This window comes from Galeopterus variegatus, unplaced genomic scaffold (assembly GCF_000696425.1).
Source record: "Galeopterus variegatus unplaced genomic scaffold, G_variegatus-3.0.2 Scaffold892, whole genome shotgun sequence".
Taxonomy (NCBI): Eukaryota; Metazoa; Chordata; class Mammalia; order Dermoptera; family Cynocephalidae; genus Galeopterus; species Galeopterus variegatus.
In genome coordinates this window covers 353716-379933 of record NW_007727003.1, presented here as the reverse complement: position 1 = coordinate 379933, position 26218 = coordinate 353716, and the positions used below count along the sequence as shown (strand labels likewise).

Below are 26218 nucleotides of genomic sequence, written 5' to 3'. Positions count from 1 at the left end.
CAGGCATGGGAGCTGGGCCCGACAGTCAGACGGCCCACCAGAGCCTTCATCAGAGCCAGCTTCTTGGGGGCCTGGCTGTCAGGGGAAGGTACGGCTTTGGGAGATGCTTTCCTCATTAGCCAATTCTGTGGTGTGGCTCTGGGCACTGTTCTTGGACGCTCAGCTCCATCCTGTTTCTCACGATCCAGCAATTCAATGAGCTACTTAATAGTCTTCATTAAATTCCCTTTCAGCTTAAGCCAGCCAGCCTGGTTTCTGTTACTTAAAACAAAGAACCCTGGGCAACCTAAGTGGGTTTAGGGGTGAGAGTGACAAGGGGGTGCCAGGGGACAGGGGCATGTTGAATGTGAAGTGCCAGTGGGATATCAATGTGGTGACCTCCAAGGAGCTTTTGGCTATAAGTGCCAGGAGCTCGGGTGGCCTGGACTGGGACACAGACTTGTGATCATTAGCATTTACGTGGCTGTGAAGTTCATTAGAGGTAGGTGTAGAGGGACAGGAGACTATTGACTGTGTAACCCCAGAGAACAGCCTCATTTAAAGGGTGGGAGGAAGCAGAGGAAATTTTGGAGGAAACTGAGAAAAAGGAATGACCTAGAGAAAATGATGTCGTGAAAATAAGAGAGAAGTTTAAAGAAAAAGTAGTCACCTGTGTCTAAAGTCACAAAAGGGCAATTGAGACAAGGATTGAAAATGATACTTTGAATATGACATTTAGAAAGACAAGGTGACTTAAAGAAAAAGTTTGCATTGGTGTGGTGGGAACAGAAGTGAGACTGGAATGGGTTGAGGAGTGAATGGGAGAAATGTAGACGACTCCTTCTAGAAACTTAGTGCGGAGGGAAGAGGAACAGTTGTGAGCTAGAGGAGAGGAGCCTGGCCATGTGCAAAGGCTGGAGGTCAGATTGTTATATGATCCATACTGGGACAACTAGGGGAGACGGCCCAGGTTGTCAGGTTGCTTATTCTTAGGTACTTGATATTCTCTGGTGTCTTCTCTTTAATTGCATCTCCTAGCTGCAGAATAAAAAAGTCTTGCAATCGCTCAAATCCCAGTTAGACAGTTGGGATCAAAGTAACTTGGGTAGGACTCAAGTTTTATTTTTATTTTTTATTTTTTTGTCTTTTTCCGTGTCCGGCAACGGATCGCAACCCTCAGTGTCGCTCCCGTACCGGACCGGGACCGGCAATGGAATCGCAACCCTCGGTGTTGCCCCTGCACCTCGCTCAGCCAGTGAGCGGGAACCGGTCTGTATGTGGGATCCGAACCCTCGGCGGGAGCGCCGCCGCGCTTCCCAAGCAGCTCACGTACCGGACCGGGACCGGCAATGGAATCGCAACCCTCGGTGTTGCCCCTGCACCTCGCTCAGCCAGTGAGCGGGAACCGGTCTGTATGTGGGATCCGAACCCTCGGCGGGAGCGCCGCCGCGCTTCCCAAGCAGCTCACCAGCGCAGTGCGCCACCGGGCTGGCCCAGGACTCAAGTTTTAAGGCCAAATGGGAACCTGGTCCTTAGATTTTTAAAATTTAGAGAGTTCTGAAGATGAGGTAGTACAGGTGTATAAATTGTATACGGGTTAGGGAAACTCAGGGACCCGGGATGGAATCTACGTGGATCCAGGTTAGGAGCCAATTTTTCCTGTGATCCCTCAGTGTGGATATAGTCCCTGCTATGGTCTGAATATTTGTGTCCCCAAAGTCTAATGTTGACACCTAATTCCCAATGTGACAGTAGTAAGAGGGGATTTTGGGGAGGTGATTCAGTTTTGATGGTGGAACCCTCAGGATGGGATTAGCATCCTTACAAAAGAAGCCCAAGGGAGTTTGTTTGCCCCCTTCTGCCATGTGAGGACACTGCAATAAGGCGCCACTCAGAAAGCAAAGACTGGAGCCCTCACCAGACACCAAATCTGCTGGTGCCTTGACCTTAGACTGCCCAGCCCCCAAAACCATCAGCAATAAATTTGTTTTTAAATTACCCAGTCTAAAGTATTTTGTTATAGCAGCCTGAAAGATTAAGATACTCCCCTACTCTCAGAGGCCCTGTTCTCTGAATACCAGACACTATACTGTCATTCTCTTCCTCCTCCTTCTTCTTCCACAAATTTTTCTCAGATTTGTCTAGGTTAAGGTTCTCTCTTTTGACTAGCCTGAATTTATGATCCCACGCTGTACTGAACCAGGTCTCTTTTCTTTTCTCTAAGTCTGCACAGACTACTCAGGAGTTCTTAGCTGATTTTTGTACCATGGAGCCTTTGAAGCTTATGACTCCTTCTCAGAATAATGTTTTTAAACGTATAAAATACAATATGTAAGATTACAAAAGATATTAATTACATTGAAATATAGTTCTCAAAATATATATTAAAAACAAACGTGATATGGCAACATATGTGCTTCTTTACTAATGCATCATGAACACAGTCTAGCAGTGGACCTAATGACTACCATGATTTCAACGTTGTGATGAACAGACACGATATTTGAACTATTTGCAGCAATAGTACTGTGTTAGTTCATCTTTCTCTGTGTTATTAAAACAGCTTTAATTTCTTCTGGCGACAAAGCCACAGATGAGAATATAAGAAAATGTTAAAAATTTAGTTAGAAGTTAGTGAAAATAAAGATGTAATTTTTCTCTCTATCCAAGTTCATGGATCTTCCGAATTCTGTTCATGAACTCCTTGGGAAGCTGTGACCCCAGGTTAAGAACCCCTGGTCTGGATAGGTGGGTTTTCTCTGTTCTGTTCTTTCTTTATCTCTTTCTAAGATGGCTCAAAGTCAACTCTCATTTAATCATTAGCAAGGAACCAATAATCAAGTGAGCGCATTTTATACATGTGCTCAGACATCAACACAAGGTAGTCCACACTCAGACAGGAGCAGTGACTCCCTTTCTGGTTTGCAGAATGACGATGACCTCTGAGCAGAGCTGGAGGAACCTGCTTCACTGCCCGGGTCAAACTTACTCTATTGATGAAGGTAAACAGTCTCAGGGGACTCTGCTAGGTCAGGGCTGACTGCACCTGGATCCCCATGGGAGATACCTTCAAGGTAGTCCACAAGAGAGACTTTGGCTACACACACACACACACACACACACACGTCTGTACGAACGGTCCTGGAAATGGTGACACAGACATCAACCAAAGCAGAGAAATATGCAGCCCTCTTGCACATTTGCCTGCTGTGCACCTGCCCTACTCCCTCTGAGGTGTGGAGGAGCCCAGCACGTCTCCTCACCAGCCTTCTTCTCTCAAGGGGACCAAGTACCTTTCTAAGCACTTTCACCATTTTCCCACTTTTCCCCACTAACTTCTCAGTTCCCTTCACCTCTGACTTCCTCCTTTGTCTCTTCAATTCCTTCCTACTTAGTTCAGGACACTCCTTTCCTTCCCACCCTCCTTTTCCACACTACAGCTGTCAGCCAAAGAGTAACCCTAATCTAAGTTAACAAGTATCAAGAGTACTGTTGAGATCCACCTGTACATGGGAACAGGAGCGCTCTAAGTTCTAGAGAGAAATTAGACCCAGTAATGGTGAGCTGCTGGTCTTGACATGGGGAAGACACATAGCAAGGGCTTGTTTAACTGAGTCATTGAATAAAGTACCAGTGCTGTTTATCCCTGAAGCTCCCAGAGTCTCTTCTGGGATTTCTACCAAGTCACCATCTATCCCTTACCCTCCCCTAATTAACCTGGCTTTGCCTCAAGCACTAGCATTCAAGAGAAATAAAATGCTCTCAATCAATGTTATTGGTTTTGTTTTGCAGCAGTATTTCATTGCAATTGTGTGGGATAATTAGTTTTGTGTGTTGTGGGGAGGAGCTGGGGAGGGAGGGGGGTGCAAAGGAAAGGTGGGGGTGAATGGCGGGTATCAGCCTGAGAATCGGCCACTGTCTAACATTGTCTCTTGGAAGGCAACCTGTGTGAGGTGGGGCAGGGCACCCAGAGCCCACCTGGCCACCTCTGTGAGCTCCTCCAAGTACTCGGCAAAATGCTGCCTCTCCCTGGGTTGCCTTTCTCCCAGAGTGGAAGTTCCTGACAGGCTGTAGTGGGCTCTTGTGGCTTCTGTCGCTGGCCTGTCTCAGTGTCATGGTGTACGGATGGGCCTTACGGATGCATTATTTTGACTCTCACCTTGTAGGAAAACTTTATATTAAGGCAGACAGGCCCATCTGTTTATGATAAAAATTAACAATAGTTAGCAAATGCTGCTGTGTGCCAGACATTGTGCTAAGCACTTCACAGGCATCATCTCACTTAATTCTCCGCTTGCAGTCAGAGGGACCCTTTCAAACTGAATCAATCCTGCCTATCCCCTGCTCCAAACCCTCCAATGGTTTCCATCACATGTGGAGTCAGGTCTACCATGTTCCACAAGGCAGGCAGGACTTGGCTCTTGGCTCCTGTTCCAACTGCATCCCCTCCCTTCCTTCCCCTAGCTCACCTCGCTCCTTGCTTCTACTGGAGCTGGCCAGGAAGCCCTGCCACAGGGCCTTTGCACTGGCTTTTCCTCCAGGCTCTGCCCAGCTCACTTCTTCACTTTATCAAGCTTCTGCTCAAGTATCTTCTCAGAGAGACCCTTATCCCATCTAAAATACCCATTGTCATGACCTGTTGCCTTCGCGGCCTTCCCTTTTAATAGTGCTCAGCATACCTGGCCATTTCATAACAAATCTAATTGTTAATTTCTCTATTACCTGTCTCCCCCCCCGACTAGAGTCAAAGTTACATAAAGACAGGGACCTTGTTTTGTTCAGTGATGTATCCCCAGCACCAAGAACAGTGCCTACAATATAGCAGGTGTTCAATAAACATACGGCCAATGAATAAAGAAATGGGTGAACCCTCATAAAACCTTATGATATAGGTGCTATTCTTCTCTACATTGAGGCTTAGAGAGATTAGCAACATTTTCAACGTAGTGAGCTATCTGGGACCAAGCTAGTTATCTATCTGGGACCAGAAGTCAAAGTGTTTGTCTCTAGAGGCCTGGTTCCCAGGCACAGTGCTAACTCATCTTTCTCTCTTTGCTCATAAATACCTGTCAACATTTCTATGTGGGAACCCTACTCCCATGAGAACTCCAAGAAAAGAGCATTTTGTGGATGAATCTGTTAGAGAAATACTACAGATTGCATTTCCCACTTGGTGTTTCAAATGCTTGTTAGCATAGGAAAGGCCCTGAAAAGTCCTGTAGGAAAAAAAGCTGGTTTAACTTGTGGAATTCAGTGTTTCACCAATCTTTGACTGTAGAAATCTTTATTTATTTGTTTGAATGTGTAACACCTATTAACACATTGCAAAACATATCTTGGGAAATATTGACTTTTATTATTGTGGAGAGAAGTTGGATCGTCTGATGACGGGTCCAGAGCTCTCTCTGGGTTGTGTGGCACAGGGAGGGCTGGGACCAGGAGATTCCTGCTAGCAGGATGGTCTGCGCCCAAAGTCAACTTCTCTCCAGACTGGCATCTGAGCCCACTGTGTTTGTTTGCTCACAGATAAGGCCACTCTCATGCTCACAGGAAGGCCAGCAGTGTGGCTCCTGGTACCCTTTAGCTGCACCAAGCTCGCTTCTCTGCAGGCCCATGTGCTTGCTGATCTGCCCTTTTGTTCTTGTACCAAGGGACACTTGCTGGTGTTTGTCTTGAGCCCATTAGAGAGCAAATCCTTATGTGTGCCACTTGGAGCATCGACCCCACAAGCCTGGACTTGTTTTCTGTCTCACATGTCCACACTGGGATTCTAACATTTTAGAGGACCAGGGACCCCACCTTACCCACTTGTGTATTCTGAGCTATGTCCGTGTTGAGTCCACACCAAATACCTAGATAACTCTTATTGACTTGAGTGTGTGGGAACCAATAATCCTGTATATACATTGCATGGTTTGGTTCAGGGAAGGATAAATGTCAATGCTGCAAATCCCTTAATTCATTGCCAAGCCCTCCACCCCTGCCTCAAGCAAGATAGAAGGATGCCCAGAGGGACAAAACAACATTGAGTGAAATGTACACAACTGTCTGAATCACTGCCTTCTTGGGAGAGTTAGAGCAACTGTCAAAGTCCCTGATATGTCCATTTTTGTGGTTTTTGATGGTGATTTGTTGTTATTAGGGATTAAAGTCTCATCTTCACCTCTGAAATCATCTGAATAACATTGTTGATGGCGAAGGGAAGCGCAGAGACGAGGCATCCACCGGCAGCCCTGGATCTGGGAGGAAGGAGGGAGGCAGGAGAGCCTGGCCTTCCCAGCTCGCCAGGCACGAGGCTACGCAGGAGGAAGTGAGCAGTCTTGGAGCGAGCAGTGTTTTGCCTTCACCCCAAGTGACCATGAGAGGGGCAATGCAAGTCTCAGTCGTGCTCCTCCTAGTAACTGTGACCGACTGTGCTGTCATCACAGGGGTAAGTTAGCTAACATTCTTTATGCCCTGGGTTTCGGGAAGATGTCCGGGTCTGCACGGGATGTGAGCCCAAGAACGACATAGGTGGCTCTGCCGGCTGGACGCACTGCAAACCTAAGAAACTGGGGAGTTAAACATCAGACAGCTTCAGCGAGGGATTGCATGAGATTTTCAGATTAATCTGAAAATGGGATCTGCCTTTGAGAAGCTGTGCAAATCAAATCCTGTTTCAAATGCGTTAGGAGAGCATTGAAAATTCTGAAGTTCAGTCTTTTGGTAAAATGAAGATTCCTGTTGTGTAATAAGGAATTCCTTTATAAAGTGGATCGGCACCCCCTAATTTGTCTTTTGCGTAAATTTGGTTTTCATATATGATCTGGTTCACATGTCAATTTTAACTGACATAGCACGTTGACTTAATTAAAGGCAGTAAGCTTATTAACTTCTATCGCGTCAGTTTAACCTCTGTTTTTCTAAAAAACAACATCTTGAAACTCTTTCTTTTACTCTGTGCCCAGTTAGTTCTGAGAGGGAATATGAGCGACACCAACATTCTGCTGAGCGCACCCAAAAGCAAGAGCCCAGACAAGTAGAAATCCAGCCTCAGATCAGAGGGTCAGCACAGGGGCACCACACATGCTAGTGTTCAAAAACTTGGATCGTGGCTTTCCCTTAGATATTTGGCTTTACCTCAAATCACCTTCAGATGGGGCACATGTCGTGTTACAGTGTTGGAACCATTCTTATTAAACCAAAAAGTAATGCTTTACCTGAGAGCTTTCCACATAAAAGCCACTAGAAAAAAAAAGGGGGGGGGGATTAACTGTTATTTCAACCTCCTCCAACTTTTTACATAGGGAATGGAAATATAGAGAAATACCAAACAATTCCTGGAATTGGATTAGTTTTAATGTTCACAGAAAGAAAAATTCCTTTCTTCTTTTTAAAGGAAAAAGACTGAGGTTAAAAGAAGAACACATATTAAAGGCAAGTCAATGCTTTTGAGATGCAGAGTGTAAATAAAATTGTGAAAGCAGAATTATACTAATGAATGGAAACCATTGAAGGCTATCCTTCTATTGTGTAGCTTGAAGATCTTTGGGGGTGGGGATGGGGGTGGGGGTGAGAACAAAGGAAAGAAGCCAAGGCTACCCCATGGAGAGGGACGGGAGCAGTGTGGTTGACCTTGAAGCCCAGCTTAACCTCACTGTGCCGGCTCCAATGTCTGGCCCAGAGAGACAGCAAGAAAGGCAGGGCTGAGCGTGGTGGGAAAACATCTTCACCGTGGAAAGCACAAGGGAGAAAGTGAGGGTGAGAGTGGGTGAGTGTGTGAAAGTGGGGATGAGTAGTGAGAACAGGGCTTCAAGTGGGAGCCAGGAACCCCCAGCCTCCCTCCATCCTCCATGTCCTGCTGATGTCCCACATTGGACTCTCAGCAAGCAGCCAGTTTCCACCATCTCCACACTCCCCTGCTCCCTGGACTGTGACAGTCCCCAAATTCAGGACTGGATGGTCCCTCGTCCAAGAGTGGGATAGTAATGTCCCATCCCTGCAGGAGAAGAGTCAGGTGGGGTCTCCTTTTCTTTAACGCTGAGCCTTCAGGGGGCTGGCTGTGTAAGACCGGCCTAAAAGCACAGTTCTTACTTGATGGGAAGGCTCATCTCGCAAAGACCAGGAGGCACAGAGATCGATGCACAAGCAAGAGGTTTTTATTTCCGGCATGCTGGAGGTCGCCCCGTTTTCAGGACAGGAGCGGCCCCGAGCTCTTAACTCAAGCATCTTTTATACAGTTTGGTAGGCAGGCTTTGGTAACAGGCTGGGTTGTACGCTGTTTATTGGCCACTTTAAGCAATTTTTAAAACCATTGGGCTTTTAGCTTTTGGCGGGCAAAGGAAAGACTGAGGTATTGACCAACGGTCCACCCCCCCGTCTTTCCTCCCTTGGTGTCCAAAGATAAGGTGTCATGCTGTTCCTGCAATCAGGTGAGCATACTCCCTTCCTGGGACAGGGTGAACTTTGGGCTCTTTGGAAAGTCCCTTCCACCTGGCAGCAGAAAGTCCTAATCTTCTGGCGACGGAAGGTCTTAAGCACCTGGTAATGGAAGGTCCTAAGTATCTGGTATTGTTTACCAAAAAGGTTGGGGGTTATCTCTACTTCCACAGCTGGGGTATGAGATGTGTCCTCGCTGGGCTGGAACCTGGTGTTGGGTGACTGCCACCTGCACTTCCTCTGGGTGCTAAAAGGACATGACATCCCCTTTCTGTCCTGGAGCTGAGCAAGTTGGAAGCTTCCAGTTCCTGCCAAGTCCTGGACAGGCAGCCAGAAGGTGCTCCTGGGCCTTCTATTAGAGCAAAGCAAACCAAAACCCAGCTTTGAATTTCAGCTCAGAAAATTCACAACACTTCTCTGGAGGTGGGAAGTCTGGATGCTTCTCCATCAAGTCTGGAGAAGTCTGGAGCAGTTCAGACTTCTGTTTTTCCCGACCCTGGCTTTTCTTAAGTGTGGGTTTGTGTGGCCTTCTTAACAAATGGCAACTTCCGGAAACCAGTCAGGGCCACTCCAGCCCCTGTTCTGTGAGCCCAACCCAGAGGAGTCCATCCCTATCTGGGGATCAGAAGGTCAACAGAGAAACATCAGGGAGAGACACCTGTTCTCTGGGGCACTGGCCCCTCGGATGAGGCTGGGCCTCTGAGGGCGGAGAAAGTGCAGGTGTGTAGAGGGGAGGGACCAACCACAGGTGCTGGGCCAGAGGTGGAGAATCCTAATCCGAGGCAACTCAGCACTGACCATCCAGGGGCTTGAGCCATCCCCACTCTGAGAATTCCAATTAATTCACTTCCGCCAGCATCGGCTGAGTGTCTACTGGCACTAGAAAAACAATGCCTCCTAACCTCCAGACTTGTCAGAAAAAGAGGACGGTCTCTCTACCGACTGCTCTCAAAGGAGCTTGGATGTTTCCTCAGATCCAGGTCTGATATCCCACTGAGCCCTGAGCATCCTGCCCAAGAGAGGAGCAGGGGCCATAATGTATAGCCCAATGTGTCCTGCTAGGCTGAGGCCAGGGGTGATGCTCTCAGCCTCTTCTTCCCCATCTTGACATAGGCTTTTTGAATGTCTTCTGGTTTCTCTACGGTGGTGCTAATGGGCTGCTCCCTGTGTCTCCCTGCTGCAGGCCTGTGAGCAGGATGTCCAGTGTGGAGCAGGCACCTGCTGTGCCATCAGCCTGTGGCTGCGCGGGCTGCGAATGTGCACCCCACTAGGGCGGGAAGGAGAGCAGTGCCACCCCGGCAGTCACAAGGTACTGCATAGACACTGCACGGGTACACACATGTGGGCCATCCGTGGGCTGAGCAGACTGGAGGCCTTGCTCAGCCAAGACCCGTGAGGCTGTGGCTCCCGAAGGCAGTGTGGGGGAGGGCAACCCCGCCCCTTTGACAGCTGATCCAGCCCCTGACTTTCCAAGGGAAGCAGACAGCCACCTTACTTAGTGTCCTGCAGATAAAACATTTGTACATTTGTACAGGGCCTGACATTGTCCACCTACAACCTGCTAGCTCAGGCTGGAGAACCACTGATCTAATTTGATTCTCACAGCAGCCCTGGGCAATGGTGAGGAAACTGGGGTACAGCAAGGTCGTGTGACTTGCTCAAGGCACACAGGCAATGAGCCAGAGCTGGGACTGGAACTACAGTTTTCTGATGCCACTTCTAGTTATATGTCACTGATGTTGGGCACTGCCTCCTCGCTTCTTGGCGGCAGCCTGGGTGATGGTGGAGATCACACAGGCTGTTAGACCTGGGGGCTGGGCATCCCCGGCCTCTCCTTTCCTGTGTGGCCTTGGCAGTTAGATTAATAGCTCTGGGCCTCGTGTATAGGAGAGGGGAGCACACTACCTGTAAAGTCTCTCATGGATCTGACAAATTCAGATTTTGAAAGGGTCTTAAATGCCCTTTGCTCGGTAGGAACCCCCCTTTCAAGAACATGAAACAAGACCTGCAAAATGTCCTCCCGTGCACTAGAGTGAGGCACGAGGTGCGGGGGGTGCACACTTGAAGGAGGTACTCCCTCTTCTGCACCTTAAGCACCTAGCTCCAGCTCTGCTCTCATCCCCTGACAGCCAGCTGACAGCCCAGAGGGCATAGCAGAGCTCACAGACCCTTTGCTCCTGAAAGGTCAGAGAGGCCACAGCAACTGGGGGCGGGGCAGGGTCTGCTCAGGGCGACAGAGCCGCAGGCTTCCTTGCCTTGGGGTGCAGGTCAGTTGCAGATCCATATTCCCAGTGAGGACAACAGTGGTGATAAAAACTAATTCTGAGTGCTTCCTACATGCCACTCTTTATACTAAGTGCTTTTTAAAAATATAATGATTAATATATAATTTACAACTATATTTGGTAGTTGCTATTATTAACTCATTTTGCAGATAATAAAGTTGAGGCACAGAGAAGCTAAATAGTTTGCCAATTATCACAGAGCTGGAAAAATGGCAAACCTGGGATTTGAACCCAGGCACTCTAACACCAGACCTGTGCTCCTACCTGCTCCTCTTCAAACCCCCTTGAGGGTATCTCAGTGGTTCAGCACTCCTCTGGGGTGTGAGTGCCTGTCCTGTTCACGGCTGCACCACCACATGCTGAGTACATAATGGATGAGCAGTAAGTATTCAATCCACGGATGTGTGTGTGGGTGCAGGCATGCGTGCTGGGTCTCAGGAGCCAGATTGCCTGGGTTCAAATCCTAGCTCCTCCACAAATTAGCTGCGTGGTCTTGGCACATTTCTTAGTCACACTGTACCTCAGTTTCTTCATCTGTAATTGCTATTATTGTTGTATGAGGTGGGGGTCAGCAGGTTAGGGGGTGGGGGCTGGGGCTGACCAGCGGCTCCTGCCAGGAGGCCCACCTCCCTCTGGTGAAGATGCCTCTCTCTTCTCTCCCCAGATCCCCTTCATCAGGAAGCGCCAGCACCACACCTGTCCCTGCTTGCCCAACCTGTTGTGCTCCAGGTTCCTGGATGGCAGGTACCGCTGCTCTGTGGACTTGAAGAGCATCAACTTCTAGGAGGAGCGGAGCTTGTTTGGTCTCAGGACACCCACGGGGCCTCTTCCTGAGCACAGCCTGGTGTGATCTCTTCTGATTTGTATTTCTACCACGTGACCCAGCTTCCCCCAACTCCCCCAGTCCCCACATGGACTACCCTGATCCCTCGTGCCTAATCCACACATATGCACCTGGGCGGACATGCCTCCACCATGACATGGCCCACGAAGCCAGCCTGAGGGTGTCCCAGCCTGGAGCTGTGGCCCTGAGAGGTGGCCAGCCTAGTTCTCTTCCCTCTCAGGCTGCCTGAGAGGTGGTAAATGGCTGAACAGACATCTGTCTCCCCTCTCTGGGTGCCCTGCTCTCCTCCCTGGGCCTGCCCTTCCCCCTGCATGTGCCCTTCTCCCTGAATCAGACCTTCCTGGGTGCAGGACCTTGGGGGCATTGCTTAGAGCCACCAGTCCTCTGAGGACAGCCTGAGGGATGTTCCTCTTCCTTTGATTGACTAGCTCCCTGTTTTTAGACCACAAGGCCCAAGGTCACTCTTCTCAGAGGGCAGTGGAAGCCACCTCATGGCAGGTATGGGGAGTCAGGGAAGTCAATCAGCCTCATGACGCTCCAGTCCCAGCCAGCCTGTGACCTGTGACCTGTGACCTTGCGCCTGCCCGCTGGGCCAGAATCACAATGTCTCTAAGGTCCCTCCTACTATACTTTACCAGTTAACCAATGAAGCCTCCCTTCCCACTGCCTTCCCATTAAAATGCAAATAGTGGCGGTTCAATCTATTCTGATATTGATGTTTCAGAAGGCAATTAGGGAGCGACTTTAAACAGCTCCTTTCCAAGGATCAGCCCCTGACAGCAGGTCTGTGACCTTGAGGAGAGCAGTCTTCTGCGGGCTGGTTGGGGGAGGGAAGAAGAAGAGAGGGTGGGGGGCAGGGCAGGGGCTGAGAGGGGCATTGATTTCAGACTAGGGAGGCAGCTATGCACACCGACCTGGCTTCAGAATAAAGGCATGAACCAAGGTGTATGGCCATGGTGTTCATGCAGGTGGGGTAGGGATGCAACTGGTATTTCTGCTCCCAGCCAGAGCAATTTTTGGAGAAAGTAGATTTCTAGGTCTCTGTGAATGAGGGGTGAGAGGCAGCTCAGGAGCTGTGGGCAGGGAGAGTGCTGCTGGAGGGGCTGGAGGCAGGAAGGGGCTCTGAGCTAGCATGGGATGGGGAGACTCTATTGGTGAGACTGTGTAGCTGGAACCGGTCGCAGCTCTCATTTCTGCAATTTGGTCTCTTTTGCTTTATGTCAAGTGCTTGACCCCACCAGGCCACCATGTGCCTGGGCCAAGGAAATCCATCTCAGTGATGGAGCTGGCAAGGCCCCAGCCCTGCGTCTGAGCCCACGGGCTGGGGGCTTCTAAACGCATGTTACTGGTCTCACTGCCTCTTCTCCACCTCAATTTTTGGTCTAGAAACGTGCAAAATACAAAAAGAAAATACCTCATATCACACTCTATTTCTTGGAAGCCTCCAGGAAGACTGGGGTTTCTGGGGCTGGGGGTGGGGTTGGGAGTTGGGGGTGGTTCCTGCCCTCTCTGGGGTCTCCTTCTGCATTTGCCCTCCATTCCACTAACGCCTTCCCTGCCCAGGGGTGCTCAGAACAATCTTCGGTCCAGGATCCATTCAGGCCAGGCCAGGGCCCCGCACAGAGGTCTGTCTTTGTTTTCCTCTCCTCATGCAGACAGTGCCACCTGCTCTGCTGACTTGTGTTCCTGTTCCTCTTACAGCCCACGAGTCTCTTTTCCAGTGAAAAGCACCATGGCCGGTGCTTCAGAGCAGCAGAGAGCAGGCTACAGTGGCTGTAGGCAGTAGGGTGCCCCAGGGCGCTGCCACTGCTGCCTCACTCCGTCCCCGCCCGGGAGCAGCCCAATCTGCAGGCTCCTCAGTGGCTGAACCAGCAATTTGATCTGCTTGACTGACTGTCAGTTTTTACATCAGAATTTTTTTTTTTCCTTTTTGTCTTTTTCCGTGTCCGGCAACGGATCGCAACCCTCAGTGTTGCCCCCGTACCGGACCGGGGACCGGCAACGGGATCGCAAGCCTCGGTGTTGCCCCCGCGCCTCGCTCAGCCAGTGAGCGGGAACCGTCTGTATGTGGGATCCGAACCCTCGGCGGGAGCACCGCTGCGCTTCCCAAGCACAGTGCGCCACCGGGCCGGCCCTACATCAGAATTTTGAGGACTATACAGCTGGCCACAGTTCCCTACTACTGTTGCTGAAGACAGAGGGCAGAGAGAGGGGAGGCTAAGAAAATATGTACTCGTGAGTGTTGTTAATACAGTAGTCGCCCTTATCCGAGGGGGGTACATTCTTAGACCCCCAGTGGATGCCTGAAACAATGGATAGTACCAAACCCTATATATACTATGTTTTTTTCCTATACCAAAATACATGCAATGAAATTTAATTTATAAATTAGACACAGTAAGAGATTAATGACAATGACAAATAATAAAATAGCACAATTATAAGGAGATGCCAGCACTGCTACTCTTGTGCTTTGGGGCCATCATGAAGTAAAATAAGGGTTCCTTGGACGCAAGCATTGTGACACTGTGACAGTTGCTCTGATAACTGAGATGGCTGCTAAGTGACTAACGGGTGGGGAGTGTAGACAGTGCGGATCTGCTGCACAAAGAGATGGTTCAGGTCCTGGGCGGGACAAAGTGGGACAGAGCAAGATTTCATCACTGTATTCAGAATGGTGTGCAATGTAAGACTTATGAGTTGTTTATTTCTGGAACTTTCCATTTAATATTTTCAAACTGAAACTGCAGAAAGGGCAACCACAGACAAGGGGGGAACTACTGTATTTGGGAATATGTTCTTTATATAGTTATAAAAAGAATGTACTTATAAAAATAACATACACATAAAATGTATTCTAGAAGAATTAAATGAATTTAAGGTCAGGTGAAGCTGACATCCTTTCAAGATCAGGAGCCCTCAGTGACAGCCTTTACCTCCGCCCCCAACGTTTCATGTCCAACTGGTGATGTCTGGCACCATCTCGTGGCCCAAGTGGGGATAGCACGGAAGAGCTGAGGTGGAAAAGACCGGAGCTTCAGGAAGAGGCCTCCTCCTCAAAGCGGATGGGGACCGTTCCCAGATATCCCCAAGTGTGAGACTCAGTCAGAGGTTTACAGGGACAATGCCTCCATTAGTGGAAAGAGGTCTGCCACCCTAAGGACCACGGGGAAAATGCTCAGTTGCCACTTAGGGCCCTGTCCCATCCTACATACTTCTTCCTTGCTGGGGTTTTAGGACAGATGCTGATGACATCTCCTCTTGTAGCTTCTCCAGGACTAAGAAAGTGAAGGTGGGTGGGGGTCATAATAGCACGAGTAAAGCTCCCTGCCTCTATCTGTGTATCCCAAGGACATGGCGTGTATGGGAAGAGCTACCTCTCTGAGGCTTTTCTTCATTCGCACCACCCAGATCTGAATCTTCTCTGTCATTCATCTTGGTTAATGCTTCCACTATCTCCCTGGTATCCCGAGGGAGCTGGGGCGGGCCAGTGCCTGGAGCCCTCCCCACAGAGGAAGAAAGGCCAGACACAGACCTGGCAGAAGGCAGAGCAGAGAATCTGTCTGGGAGGTCTCCAGAGGACCCAAAATACTCAAAGAAGATTAAGAGGAAATCTGCTGCTAAATCCTGCTCCATCTGAATATGTAACAGTGAACATGGCATAGTGCAGTTGATAGAATTCCAATTGGCTGGTGACTAAGCCAGCACAATTTGAGTGCATATTGATTTCTGTCTCTTCTACTCAGTTATCCTGGTTTGAGGGATCTTAGCCACCAGGCTCCAGGAAGTTGTGGCCAGAGGTGACACCCAAAGAGAAGCAGGAAGCCTCCCAAAGCCAAAGAGAAAGGCCAACTTAGCAGAGCCTCCAGGGGGACTTGCTCCAGAATTGAGTCTGTGTGACAGATGACACACTGTTTTTACTTAGACCATGTGTTAATCTAGGGTGGCTTTAGTTGGGAGGAGGCCAAGGTGGGGCCAAGGCTCTCAAGCCCCAGAGGACAACATTTGACGTTTTTGTTTTAGTCTGTTCCTGCTGCTATAACAAAACACCTTTGACTGGGTAGTTATAAAGAGCAGAAATTTATTTCTCACAGTTCTGGAGGCTGGGAAGTCCAAGATCGAGGTGCCAGTAGGTTCAGTGTCTGGTGAGGGCCCTCTTTCTGCATCCTCACATGGGGGGAGGGATAATGCTGTGGCCTCACATGGGGCAAGGGTGAAAGGGCAAAAAGGCCTAGCTGGTTCCCTCCAGCCCTTTTATAAGGTCACTAATCACGATGCAAAGCCCTCATGACTTAATCACCTCCTAAAAGCTCCACCTCTTAATACTATCACATTGACAATTACATTTCAACACATGAATTTTGGGACATTCAGACCACAGTAGCCTACATACCCTTGACAGTAACAATGTTTGGACTCCAGAACTTTCTACTTGAAAATTTGCCCTGAATCAGCTTTCAGACCTACCCAAGAGTGAACCTGGAGGATTTGCCTGGGGTGTGCCAAAAAATCAGATCCTGCCTGAGGGGGAGGGAAGTGCAAGGTGGCCTGGGGGCACACGCTCTGTCTAGTATCTTCAGAGCTGTGCTTTCTGATCTGGAATTTGAAAGGAAAGCAAAGAGTCATCTTTAAACAAACAGCTCTCTCCAGCAAATGACAAGTGGATGAATAAAACGTGCTGTGTCCATACGCTGGAGGATTATTCAGCTGCAAAAAGGACTGAAGTATTGACATGTGCAAACATCATGCTAAATGAAAGAGGCCGGTCACAAAAGACCATATCTTGTCTGATTCCATTTATGTGGAATGTCTGGAACAGGTACATCTATACAAACAGAAAGTGGATTAGTTGTTGCCTAGGGCTGGGGGTGGGGAGGAGGTAGGAAAATGGGGAGTGACAAGAATGGTCTAAGATGAGATTATAGTGATGGTTGCACAACTCTGTGAATATCCTAAGACGTATTGAATTGTACACTTTAAATGGATGAGTGGCATGGAATGTGAGTTATAGCACAATAAATCTGATTAAATCTACGAAGTTTAAAAAAAAAGAAAAAAGAAAAGAGAGAAAAAAGAAATAGCTCTTCAACTTTAGTTCATAGAATTCAAAAGGAGGAATCCAGGAAGGGGCCAGAGCTTGTTTTATGAGGTTTGGCACTTCCAGGGTCCCAGGAGACTCTCTAGGTCTGGGCGTAGCAGGACAGAGAAGGGTGGGCATTCTGGGCTGGAAAATGACTTGGTATCTCTTCAAATAGGTACTTTTATTTTATATATGTTTTTTGTGGCTGGCCTGTACAGGAATCCCAACCCTTGACCCTGGTGTTATAATGCTATGCTCTGACCAACTGAGCTAACCACCCAGCTCCAAATAGGTTTTTTTTTTTAAAAGATGACCGGTAAGGGGATCTTAACCCTTGACTTGGTGTTGTCAGCACCATGCTCTCCCAAGTGATCTAACCGGCCATCCCTATATAGGAATCCGAACGCATGGCCCTGGTGCCATCAGCACCACTCTCTCAAGTGAGCCACGGGCCAACCCTGCAAATACGTATTTTTAAAATGTTCATTTCACACTTATTTTGTGGGGGTGGGAGAATGATTTCATATTAACCAAAACTGTATAGCTCTTTTCTTATGTACCATATAAGGTGTTTGTAATATGTGGTTTTCTACTCCAATGAACTTCTCGAATGGCATACTAAACTGTTTACAATTCAGGTGATGAAAAAAAATCCCTCATCAGCAGTACAAAAGCACTATACCATGCACTCTGCAGTTTGGGGGTTCAATTTATTGAGACTGCGTCTTAAAATGAGTGTAAGGAATGTTTTTATTTTTTCCACTGGAAGACACCGTCCCCCTTGGTGAGAGCAGAGGGGTTCCTATGTAGCAAATGAATTACCTGGCACAGGCATTGAGTGCCACTGAGTCTTCTACTTATTCCAGGGATGTCTTACACCCTTTTTAGAACTGCGCCCAGCTCAGCCAAGCCTAGGTAGGAATAAGGTTGAAATATGGAATTCCACCCCTTGTTCCAACCGTAGGATTACTGCCCACAACTTTTGGGTGGGCAAAATGTCGGCTTCCCCCTCTGAGATTTTCCATTCAGCAGGGCTCAGATGGCCCTGCATGCAGCCACACGCTGGCCGCTCCCCACTCTGCCTTTCCCTATCCCATCTCTCCCGCTCCCATAGGGAGAACAGTGCTTGGGTCTCAGGAAGACCGCTTGGCCCAGGTCACAGGAGGGATGTGATTTATGGCTCTTCTCCCCAGAAGATTCTTGTCTCAGCCCCCTGCCTACTTGGAAGGCTCTGCTGCTCAGGGGCCAGAGAGACATTAATCTCTGTGCAACTTGGAGAAAATATTTGTGCAACTAAAATATTAGTGCAACTAAAATATTAGTGCAACTCAGATGAAAAACAAGGAATCAGAGCTCCTGGAGGGCCTCACCTTGTGCAGAGCAGGAGAAAACTCTGGGCCTAGTGAGGACAGAGGGGCCTTATTTGGGGGCCAAAGACTAGTGAGGAGGATTAACTGGGTGTAAACAGAAACACTGATGAGTAAGAAGCCGTGGGCCCATTTCTGACAGAGACCATTACAGACGAGCCTGTGAAATTCTGTCGCAAAACTAAACCCCAAAGATGAAGTAAACAAATATGTCGAATGGCAGTTTGACATTTCCTTGTCATTTCATTTTGCTTGGTTGGTGTTTCTCGTTGAATTAGGGGCAGTTTCCTTGTTTATGTTTTCTGAAAGGTTGGGTAGTATGGTGGTTAATGGCACAGACTGCCCGAGTTTGAACCCTGGTTTGGCAACTTATTAGCTAGGGACTTTGAGGAAGTTTCTAAACCTCTCTGTGCCTCAGTTTTCCCCTCTGTAAAATGGCAATAATAACAGTAACAGCGCCTGCCTCTTTGGTTGTTGTGAAGATTAAATGCTGGTATGTGTGGAGTGTTTAGGACAGCGCCTGGTGTGCGGAAGCACTGAGAGAACGGTTTATGTGTTTTTGCTTATTAATGAAGATGCCTTGGACAGTCAGTATAGGGCCCCCTCGGCCCAGTGCCTGTGCCTCTGGCCACCAGCTTGCTAGACCAGTGCCACCTGGAGGCATTGCTTCAGTGGAGTAAATTAACAACAGCCGGGAAGGAATTAAACGCCTTTTTTTTTTTTTCCTAAAAGATGACCGGTAAGGGGATCTTAACCCTTGACTTGGTGTTGTCAGCACCACACTCTCCCGAGTGAGCTAACCGGCCATCCCTATATAGGGATCCGAACCCTTGACTTGGTGTTATCAGCACCACACTCTTCCAAGTGAGCCACGGGCAGGCCCCTAAACGCCTTTTTTTGGATGTACTTCAATTCCCCAGAATCCGAACCTGGTGGGAAGAAATCACAGTTTGTTCAGATAGTGTTCTGCTATTATTGTGAAGTTTAGAAGCACAGGTTTATGTAGGCAGAGCTCGATAACAGCTCCGTTTGGGAACATAGATACGCAGATCTTATCTAAGTGCTTCTTAATACCTTGTTTAAACCCATGTGTCACTGCTTCAAAGTGAAATGGAATGTTTGCTCAATATGGGCTATGATCTTAATACTGTGCTAACCAATTTTTTTTCTAGAAAAAGCATAAGGAGAGTGGGCTTTGAAATCAGTCCTGGCTTTTCTCAGATTGTGTCCAAATCAAACCTACCAAAGTGTGTATGCTTCCCAACACAGGCCTCAGCGTGCTGGTGGCTGCCCCCAAGGAGCAGGCAGTGCTAGGAAATGCTACTCACACCTAGACTGGCAGTTCCCAGGCTCTAGTGTGCATCGAATGCCAATTCCTGGGCCACCGCCAGGAACTCTGACTCAGTGGGCCTTTAACAAGCCCCCCTCCAGCTATGACTCTAATGCAGATGGTCTCTGTTCCTCCCAGCCCCAGGGAAATGTTGCCCTAACCTGTCACCCCAACCTTTGTAGGAAATCAATTAAACAAATCATGAAAATTCTACTTTTCTTTCCAAGGGACAGAGAGGCTAGTTTCCATTAGGGAAACTCCAGTGAAGCTGGAGTGGGGTCTTAATATTAAAATAGGACTAGCAAGACAGGGGAGAAGGGAGGAAGGAGAGGGTGTGTGTGTGCCTGGGTCTGTGCCTATCCAGAATTAGGTCTCAAAGCGGGTGTTATTGTCCATGTGAAAACTTCAGTCATCAAAGTGGGAAAAGGAATACAAAGAGAGGGGCAGTTGTAAAGGAGAGAGAGGAAGCTCCACGAAGGGGCAATAATTTCTGCTCACTGAAGGCTGACAGCTGGGCTCCCATCTGATGTTAGAAAGCCCTGCAGGTGAGGAGGCCCCAAGTTAGGAGGCAAACATGTGTCTGTATCCTACACACACTCCCTGCCCCCATCTGGGGCCCAGCTGGGAAAGGGTGAAATAGGGACCTGAGCCACTAATGGAAGGCTCGGTGTTTGGAGTCAGGGCAACAGAGAACGGGGCCCAGGCCCCTCTCCTTGGGGCTGCCCCACTCCGGGAGCCTGCTGGGGGCAGGTATCTTAGTAGCAGTAGCCTGTGGGCAGAGACAGTAGCAGCTTATTCCCGGAGTGAGGGGAGGAAAAAAGATAAAAGATGGTGTCTGCACCAACCTCCCCCCAAAGAGCAAGTATAGAAGCTGGATCATGAACTTAATGGTGGAATGAAACAGCCTGTGCCCACTCCCACCTCTGACTGATGATGAAATGGGCCAGGTGGGAGTGAGCGACCTCCCCGCAGCCCTGCGCCTGCCTCCCCTCCCCATGAACAGGAGGCCAGTCACGGTCCCCCTCCCCCACTACAGGATTGCTGCCTTCTTTTTTTAGTGTCTCAACACTGCCCCAGAGAGGCCCGCCAGGATTTAGTTGCACACTGCAGCCCTCTTCAGTCTGTAAACCACCCATGGAGTCAGTCTGTTCAGTTCAAGGTGAAGATTTTAATCAAGCTATTTATAATTCCCGCAATGGAGCGGGTGTCAGTTCCAAAGCAGTCACACGCCAGATGTCAACTTGGAAGTTGAGAAGGAGACAAGGGTTATTATAAATTAATGTTGCCAGTGATTAATATTTGATATTTTTAACACACACTCATCTCAGGGGAAAAAATCCTCTTTAACTAATGTGGATGGACGCATTGACGTGGGATTACTGAAAATCTTTGGGTGTAGCTTGAGGCAAAAATCTGACAGAAGAAAATAAGTGAGCAGTGAAGTCGGATTCTCTGGGGTTTGATGGGACAGCCAGTGTCTGCAGGCCTGTCTCTTTGGTCTGGGGCTGTCAGGGTTTGGCGTCCTGCACTGTCTTCCCGCCTCCCTCCGTTCTCCTGGGAACCTCCTGTTCCAGTTCTGGTCTGCTCCAGGCTAGAGAAACCACTGGCTCGTTCCATCACAACTTGGGAGTCAGAGACTTTTCTTTAGTCTGGGCTTTGCTAATATGTGTAGCGGCTCACACCAGAGACTGTGACTGGGGGGGCTTGCCCTACAGACATACCTGAACCCACCACCAGAGTAGCCACTGGTGGCTGGGGTTAGCATCTGACCTGCAGATAATTTGTTTGGTCTGCATGGTGTTGCCTTCATTGTGCTTCAAAAAGATGGGGAAGAAGGGCCGAGCCCGTGGCACACTTGGGAGAGTGCGGCTCTGGGAGTGCAGCAGCGCCCCCACCGCAAGTTCGGATCCTATATAGGGATGGCCGCTGCGCTCACTGGCTGAGCGCGGTGCAGCCGGTCTCAAAAAGGACAAAAAAAAAAATGTGGAAGGGAATTAAATTTACTTCATATTTCTATTTTTGAATATTTATTTTAGAGATTAGAATTTGAAACACCATCCCTAGTATCTTACAGGTTCATATAATGTCACATGCTTACTCCATAGTTCAGCAAACACAGAGGTAATTTTTTTTTTTTTTCTCTTTTTGTCTTTTTTCGTGACTGGCAACGGATCGCAACCCTCAGTGTTGCGCCCGTACCGGGCCGGGACTGGCAACGGGATCGCAACCCTCGGTGTTGCTCCTGCACCTCGCTCAGCCAGTGAGCGGCCGGTCTGTATGTGGGATCCGAACCCTCGGCGGGAGCGCCGCCGCGCTTCCCAAGCGGCGCACTGTAGCAGTGCGCCACCGGGCCGGCCCCAACACAGAGGTAATTTGAACTTTCCTTGCACCGCTCACCATACTCCTCTATGTTCCCTGCTGGGCCCCGTGGGCAGCTGAGCTTTCCTCTCCTGCCCAGCGCTACTGAGCCTCAGGTTTCTCATCTGTTAAACAAGGCCCAAGCAGCCTGGAGTAGAAAGATCATGGGCTTTAGAGTCCAACTCCAGGTTCCAGGACTGAATTCCTGGCACCACCACTTTCTGACCTTGGAGCTGGGTAAGTGACTTAACCTCTTCGAGCTTCACTTTTCTCATTTGTAAAATATGGAGAATAGCAGCTGCCCTGCATGCTTTTGGTGATGACTAGATAAAAGGGAAATAATAATAACAGCTTGCATTTATTGAGGGCCTGCTGTCTGCCAGGTGCCTACCATGGCCTCATCGATCATCACAGAAGCCCTATGAGGTGGCAGATGTTTACAGATGAGGACAATGAGGCTGGGCGGGGTGACAGTCACAAAGCTAAGGGCAGTGCTGGGGCACTGGACATACTGAGCACTTAGGAACTGAGGGCTGTGGAACAGATGTTGCTAAGGTCTCCTCTAGTTCTGAAAACAGGAAAACTTGTTTTGGATAATTTTTTGACATGTGGGAAAGGGTTGGACAGAGCCACAGACAGAGGCTGAGGAGGCCCAGGGTGCTGGGAGCCCTGCCCTTCCTCTCTGTAGGTGATGTCCCCAGTGGAGGATTTTCACCCCCACCCTGGGTGGAGAGAGCAAAGCCTGCCTGGCCCCAGCCTGCTGCTTCACAGGAGAAAAGGAGCCTTCATCCTCTGCTTTCCACTCAGCTCCTCCTCTGCATCCAGGTATCTGCCTCCATCTCCGAGGTGCCTGCGAGGAAGGTAAGCATAGTGACAAAGCTCAAAGTGTCACCCCCAGCTGCATGTTGTCATGGTCCAGAGCATGCATTCTGGGGTATAAATCCTAGGTCTGCCACTTATTGGCTGTGTGATCTTGGGAAGATTTCCTAACTGGTCTGTGCTTTGGTTCCCTTAAAATGGGACAAATAGTACCACATTCATGGGATTGCGGTGGTCTGTGGTTAAGAATAAATGATTTCATACACGAAAAGGGCTTAGGGCAGTGCCTAGTCAGTAGGTACTCACCAACATTAGCAATATTATATGATTAAGCTTTGATGCTTGGCTGAGGAGGCAGCTGAATCTCTCCTCCTAAATTATCCTGAAATGTTGATGGCAGGTGCATCACGTAACTAACACCCAGTCCTCAAGTTGGGAGCACCATAAAGGGTCCAAGCTGGGGGGGAGGAGGATTGCACAGGGGTCATCTTGTCTTTCTCTCTGTCTCTAAGTCATTATCCTGGTGGTTACCTTGATCAGTGGAGCACCTGTCAGCTGGGTTTCCTGGCTAGACTTGTCTAGGGGCATGCTAGATGCTTCCCAGGAGTTCTGTTCCCAGCTGTTCTAAAATTTATTTCTGGTAGTCTTATAACCCCACAGTCATGGGTTTGGATCCCCATACTGGCCAGCTGCCAAAATACATACATACATACATACATACATAAATAAATAAATAGCATTTCAACCTGGGATTTGCTTTAATCAGATATAGTGAGACATGCAGACATGGAAATGACTGCCGTGAAGGGAGAAGTTTATACACACCGGCCTGTAGCAGCACAGCACATAGGGCCACATGGAGAAGCAGCAGGGCTGTGAGGGGGCAGAAGTGGGGAAGAGGACAGCATGGCCCAGAGACTTTTTTGGGGTTCTTGCAGGAGGAAATGGGTGACAAAGGGTAGGTATGCTGAGTAAGTTTAGGATTGGGTAGTTTAAATAATTTTGGCAGCTTTGGGCTATAGAGGTGGTCTCTAGTTGGCTCTGGGGTATAAGGGTGGTCCCTAGTTGTCTGATACGGGCCCTAGGGAGATTTAGAGCAGGAGTATTATTGGCTTGGTGTGTAAGAGTTGGATAAAAGAGATGATGGGGTGTGGGCTCTGGATTGGTTGCTTTGTATATCAAAAGTGCACTCATAGGAGAGTCATTTGTTATCTCTAGGAATTAGCTAGTCTCTCCAGGAGGGGAATGGTCCTAAATGCCAGAGCATCAAGATATGGGAAATAAGAAAATATAGTCAATATATCAACTCATCCCTGGACTAAGCTTTTTGTCCTCCCTGGCAGAGTCCATATACCAGCTCAGCCCCAGATAAAGCTCCTTAGCCCCATAGCTCCTTGTCCATTAGCTAATTATAGGACTCATACATTGAATTATACTTAGTTGTCTGCATGTCTGTGTGTCCCACTAGACCATGAGCTCCTTGAAGGAAGGGAGAGTACCTTTTTCATCTCTACCAGCTCAGAGTACCAACGACCGGGGTACTCACTGGAAGAGGGGAGGAGGTAGAGCTGTGGTGGGCCACAGGTTCCTGAAAGTCCACATGTGTGCCATCTGGGCACCTATTCCCTGACCTTGACCACTGGAGGGACTTGACTTCTGGGCGCGAAGTTCCTAGTCTCATTTGCTTACTTCTTCCGTATATAGATTGACTGAGGGAATGATAGAATTAATTTAACATTTATTGAATGCCTATCTTTGGTCACACATTATTCTAGGTGTTTAGAGTTACAAAGATAAGACAAAATTCCTGCCCTTGAGTCTGCAGTCCAGAAGGACCCTGACTGACATGTAAGCCATCACTCGCCAGTGAGATAAGCACTCTGAGCACACCCAAGATTGAGGAGCAAACTGTGCTGGGAGTGGCATGAGTGGTTACTGCAGGCAATGTGGGTTGGCTCAACAGCACCTGATTGTCGGCTTCTACTGGACAGATTCAATTGCCCAGCTTCCCTAGTAGCTGGGAGCTATGAAATGAAGTTCTAGAGAGTCAGGCATGAGCAGAAGTCTGATGGCACTGCTTCTTCTTGCTATGAGAGTGGATGTGATGTTTGGTGCTGTAGCAGCCACTTGCAGCTATAAGGAAAAGGGCAAATGAATTGCAGTGGCATACAATGAACCAATATCATACACCTCTGGACTTGTTGTTCTGAGAGAAAAATAAACTACCATTCATTTAAACCATTGTAGAAGGGTTTTCTGTTACTTGTAGCCAAGCTCATTCCTAACTGATCTTGGAGAAGAAAGGAAAGTCTGCACACAGGACATATCTTTTGAGTGGGATCTTGGAGATCCCCAGGCAGAAATAGAAAGAAGAGTGTTTGGACACAGTGAGGGGAGAAGTTGCATGCTACATTGAACAGAATCAAAGGGTATTTGGTGTATGGTAAATATTGCTTCTTTGGGTCACTCACATTGAACAAGGCCCAGTGTTGGTCTCTGAGTATGTATGTGTGCACGTGTGTGTTTGCACATGTCCATACATGTGCAAAGAAGTTTAGGGCATATTCCCTGCACTAGAGCGGGGGTTTTGCTTTAATGTTTTTTTCTGTGGAGAGACCACGTAGTAAATATTTTAGGCATAGTGAGCCATCTTGTCTTTGATGCAATTAGTCAACTCTGTTGTAGAGTAGCCATAGACAGTATGGAAACTAATGAACACTGATGTGTGCCAATAAAACTTTATTTGTGGACATAGAAATATGCATTTTAAGGGCCGGCCCGTGGCTCACTCGGTAGAGTGCGGTGCTGATAACACCAAGGCCACGGGTTCGGATCCTATATAGGGACGGCCGGTTTGCTCACTGGCTGAGCGTGGTGCTGACAACACCAAGCCAAGGGTTGAGATCCCCTTACCGGTCATCTTTAAAAAAAAAAAAAAAAAAAAAAAGAAATATGCATTTTATATCATTTTAATTGATCATAAAATATTATTGTTCTTTCTATTTTTCTCAACCATTTATGAATGTACAAACTATTCTCAGCTCTCAGGCCATGCAAGAACAGATAGAAGGCCGGATTTGGCCAATAGGCGGCAGTATGCCAACTCCTACTCCAAAAGGCTATAATCTAACTAACGAAATAAAGTGTAAACATGTTAAATCCAAGCTGACTGCCATCCGACTGTGACTCCCTGGGGTAGAGATGATGGCAGCTCTGTTTCCATGTGTCCAGTTCAAGTGCACAGAAGATGCTCAAAAATGGACTTGAATTGGCTCTGTTGGTGCTCGTATCTGAGTGGAGATCACAGGCCACGGGGGCTGTCTCTAGGCCCTGGTTTGTTTTAGCCACTTTTGTGTGTCAGTCTCCAGGAACAAGGAATCTAGACTAAGGGGAGTCGTCCCCACTTGGCACCCAGTAACCAGTGATGACATCTTGTCCTGGCTTTTCTAAAAACTTTTTTGCAGTTTTTGGCCTGCTCCCCCATGGATAAGCTTTTCTAACGTGCTTTGCTCTCCGGAGCGCACATGAATGCTATTAGAATGAACCCAATTTGGTGAAGAAACTCAGAACAACCCGTGCTAAGTGATTCTCAGTTTTGAGGATCACCTTCCACGGGGACAGGTGGCTGAGTCTGACATCCAGGATCATGGACCTAAACAGTTTGCTGCTGAATCAGGCTGGGCTCGTGGTGACTTGGAGCAGAGTGGTGCAGCCATCCCTCCCCACATTTCTGACCCC

At 48.4% G+C, this 26218-nt stretch overlaps 1 protein-coding gene across 1 annotated transcript; it reads left to right on the top strand.

Annotated features, from left to right (window-relative positions):
• The first annotated feature begins 6337 nt into the window (after positions 1 to 6337).
• PROK1 (prokineticin 1) lies at positions 6338 to 11466 on the top strand. The gene is made up of 3 exons (XM_008573244.1): positions 6338 to 6409; positions 9581 to 9706; positions 11347 to 11466. The coding sequence occupies exons 1-3, from the start codon at positions 6338 to 6340 to the stop codon at positions 11464 to 11466; spliced, it is 318 nt and encodes a 105-aa protein (XP_008571466.1).
• Positions 11467 to 26218: the final 14752 nt, after the last annotated feature.

Bases quoted from the DNA above. Each gene is read 5' to 3' on its own strand.
- PROK1 (XM_008573244.1), top strand. From the start codon at position 6,338: ATGAGAGGGGCAATGCAAGTCTCAGTCGTGCTCCTCCTAGTAACTGTG. The intron at 6,410-9,580 runs GTAAGTTAGCTA...TCCCTGCTGCAG, and splicing joins ACTGTGCTGTCATCACAGGG to GCCTGTGAGCAGGATGTCCA. The intron at 9,707-11,346 runs GTACTGCATAGA...TTCTCTCCCCAG, and splicing joins GCCACCCCGGCAGTCACAAG to ATCCCCTTCATCAGGAAGCG.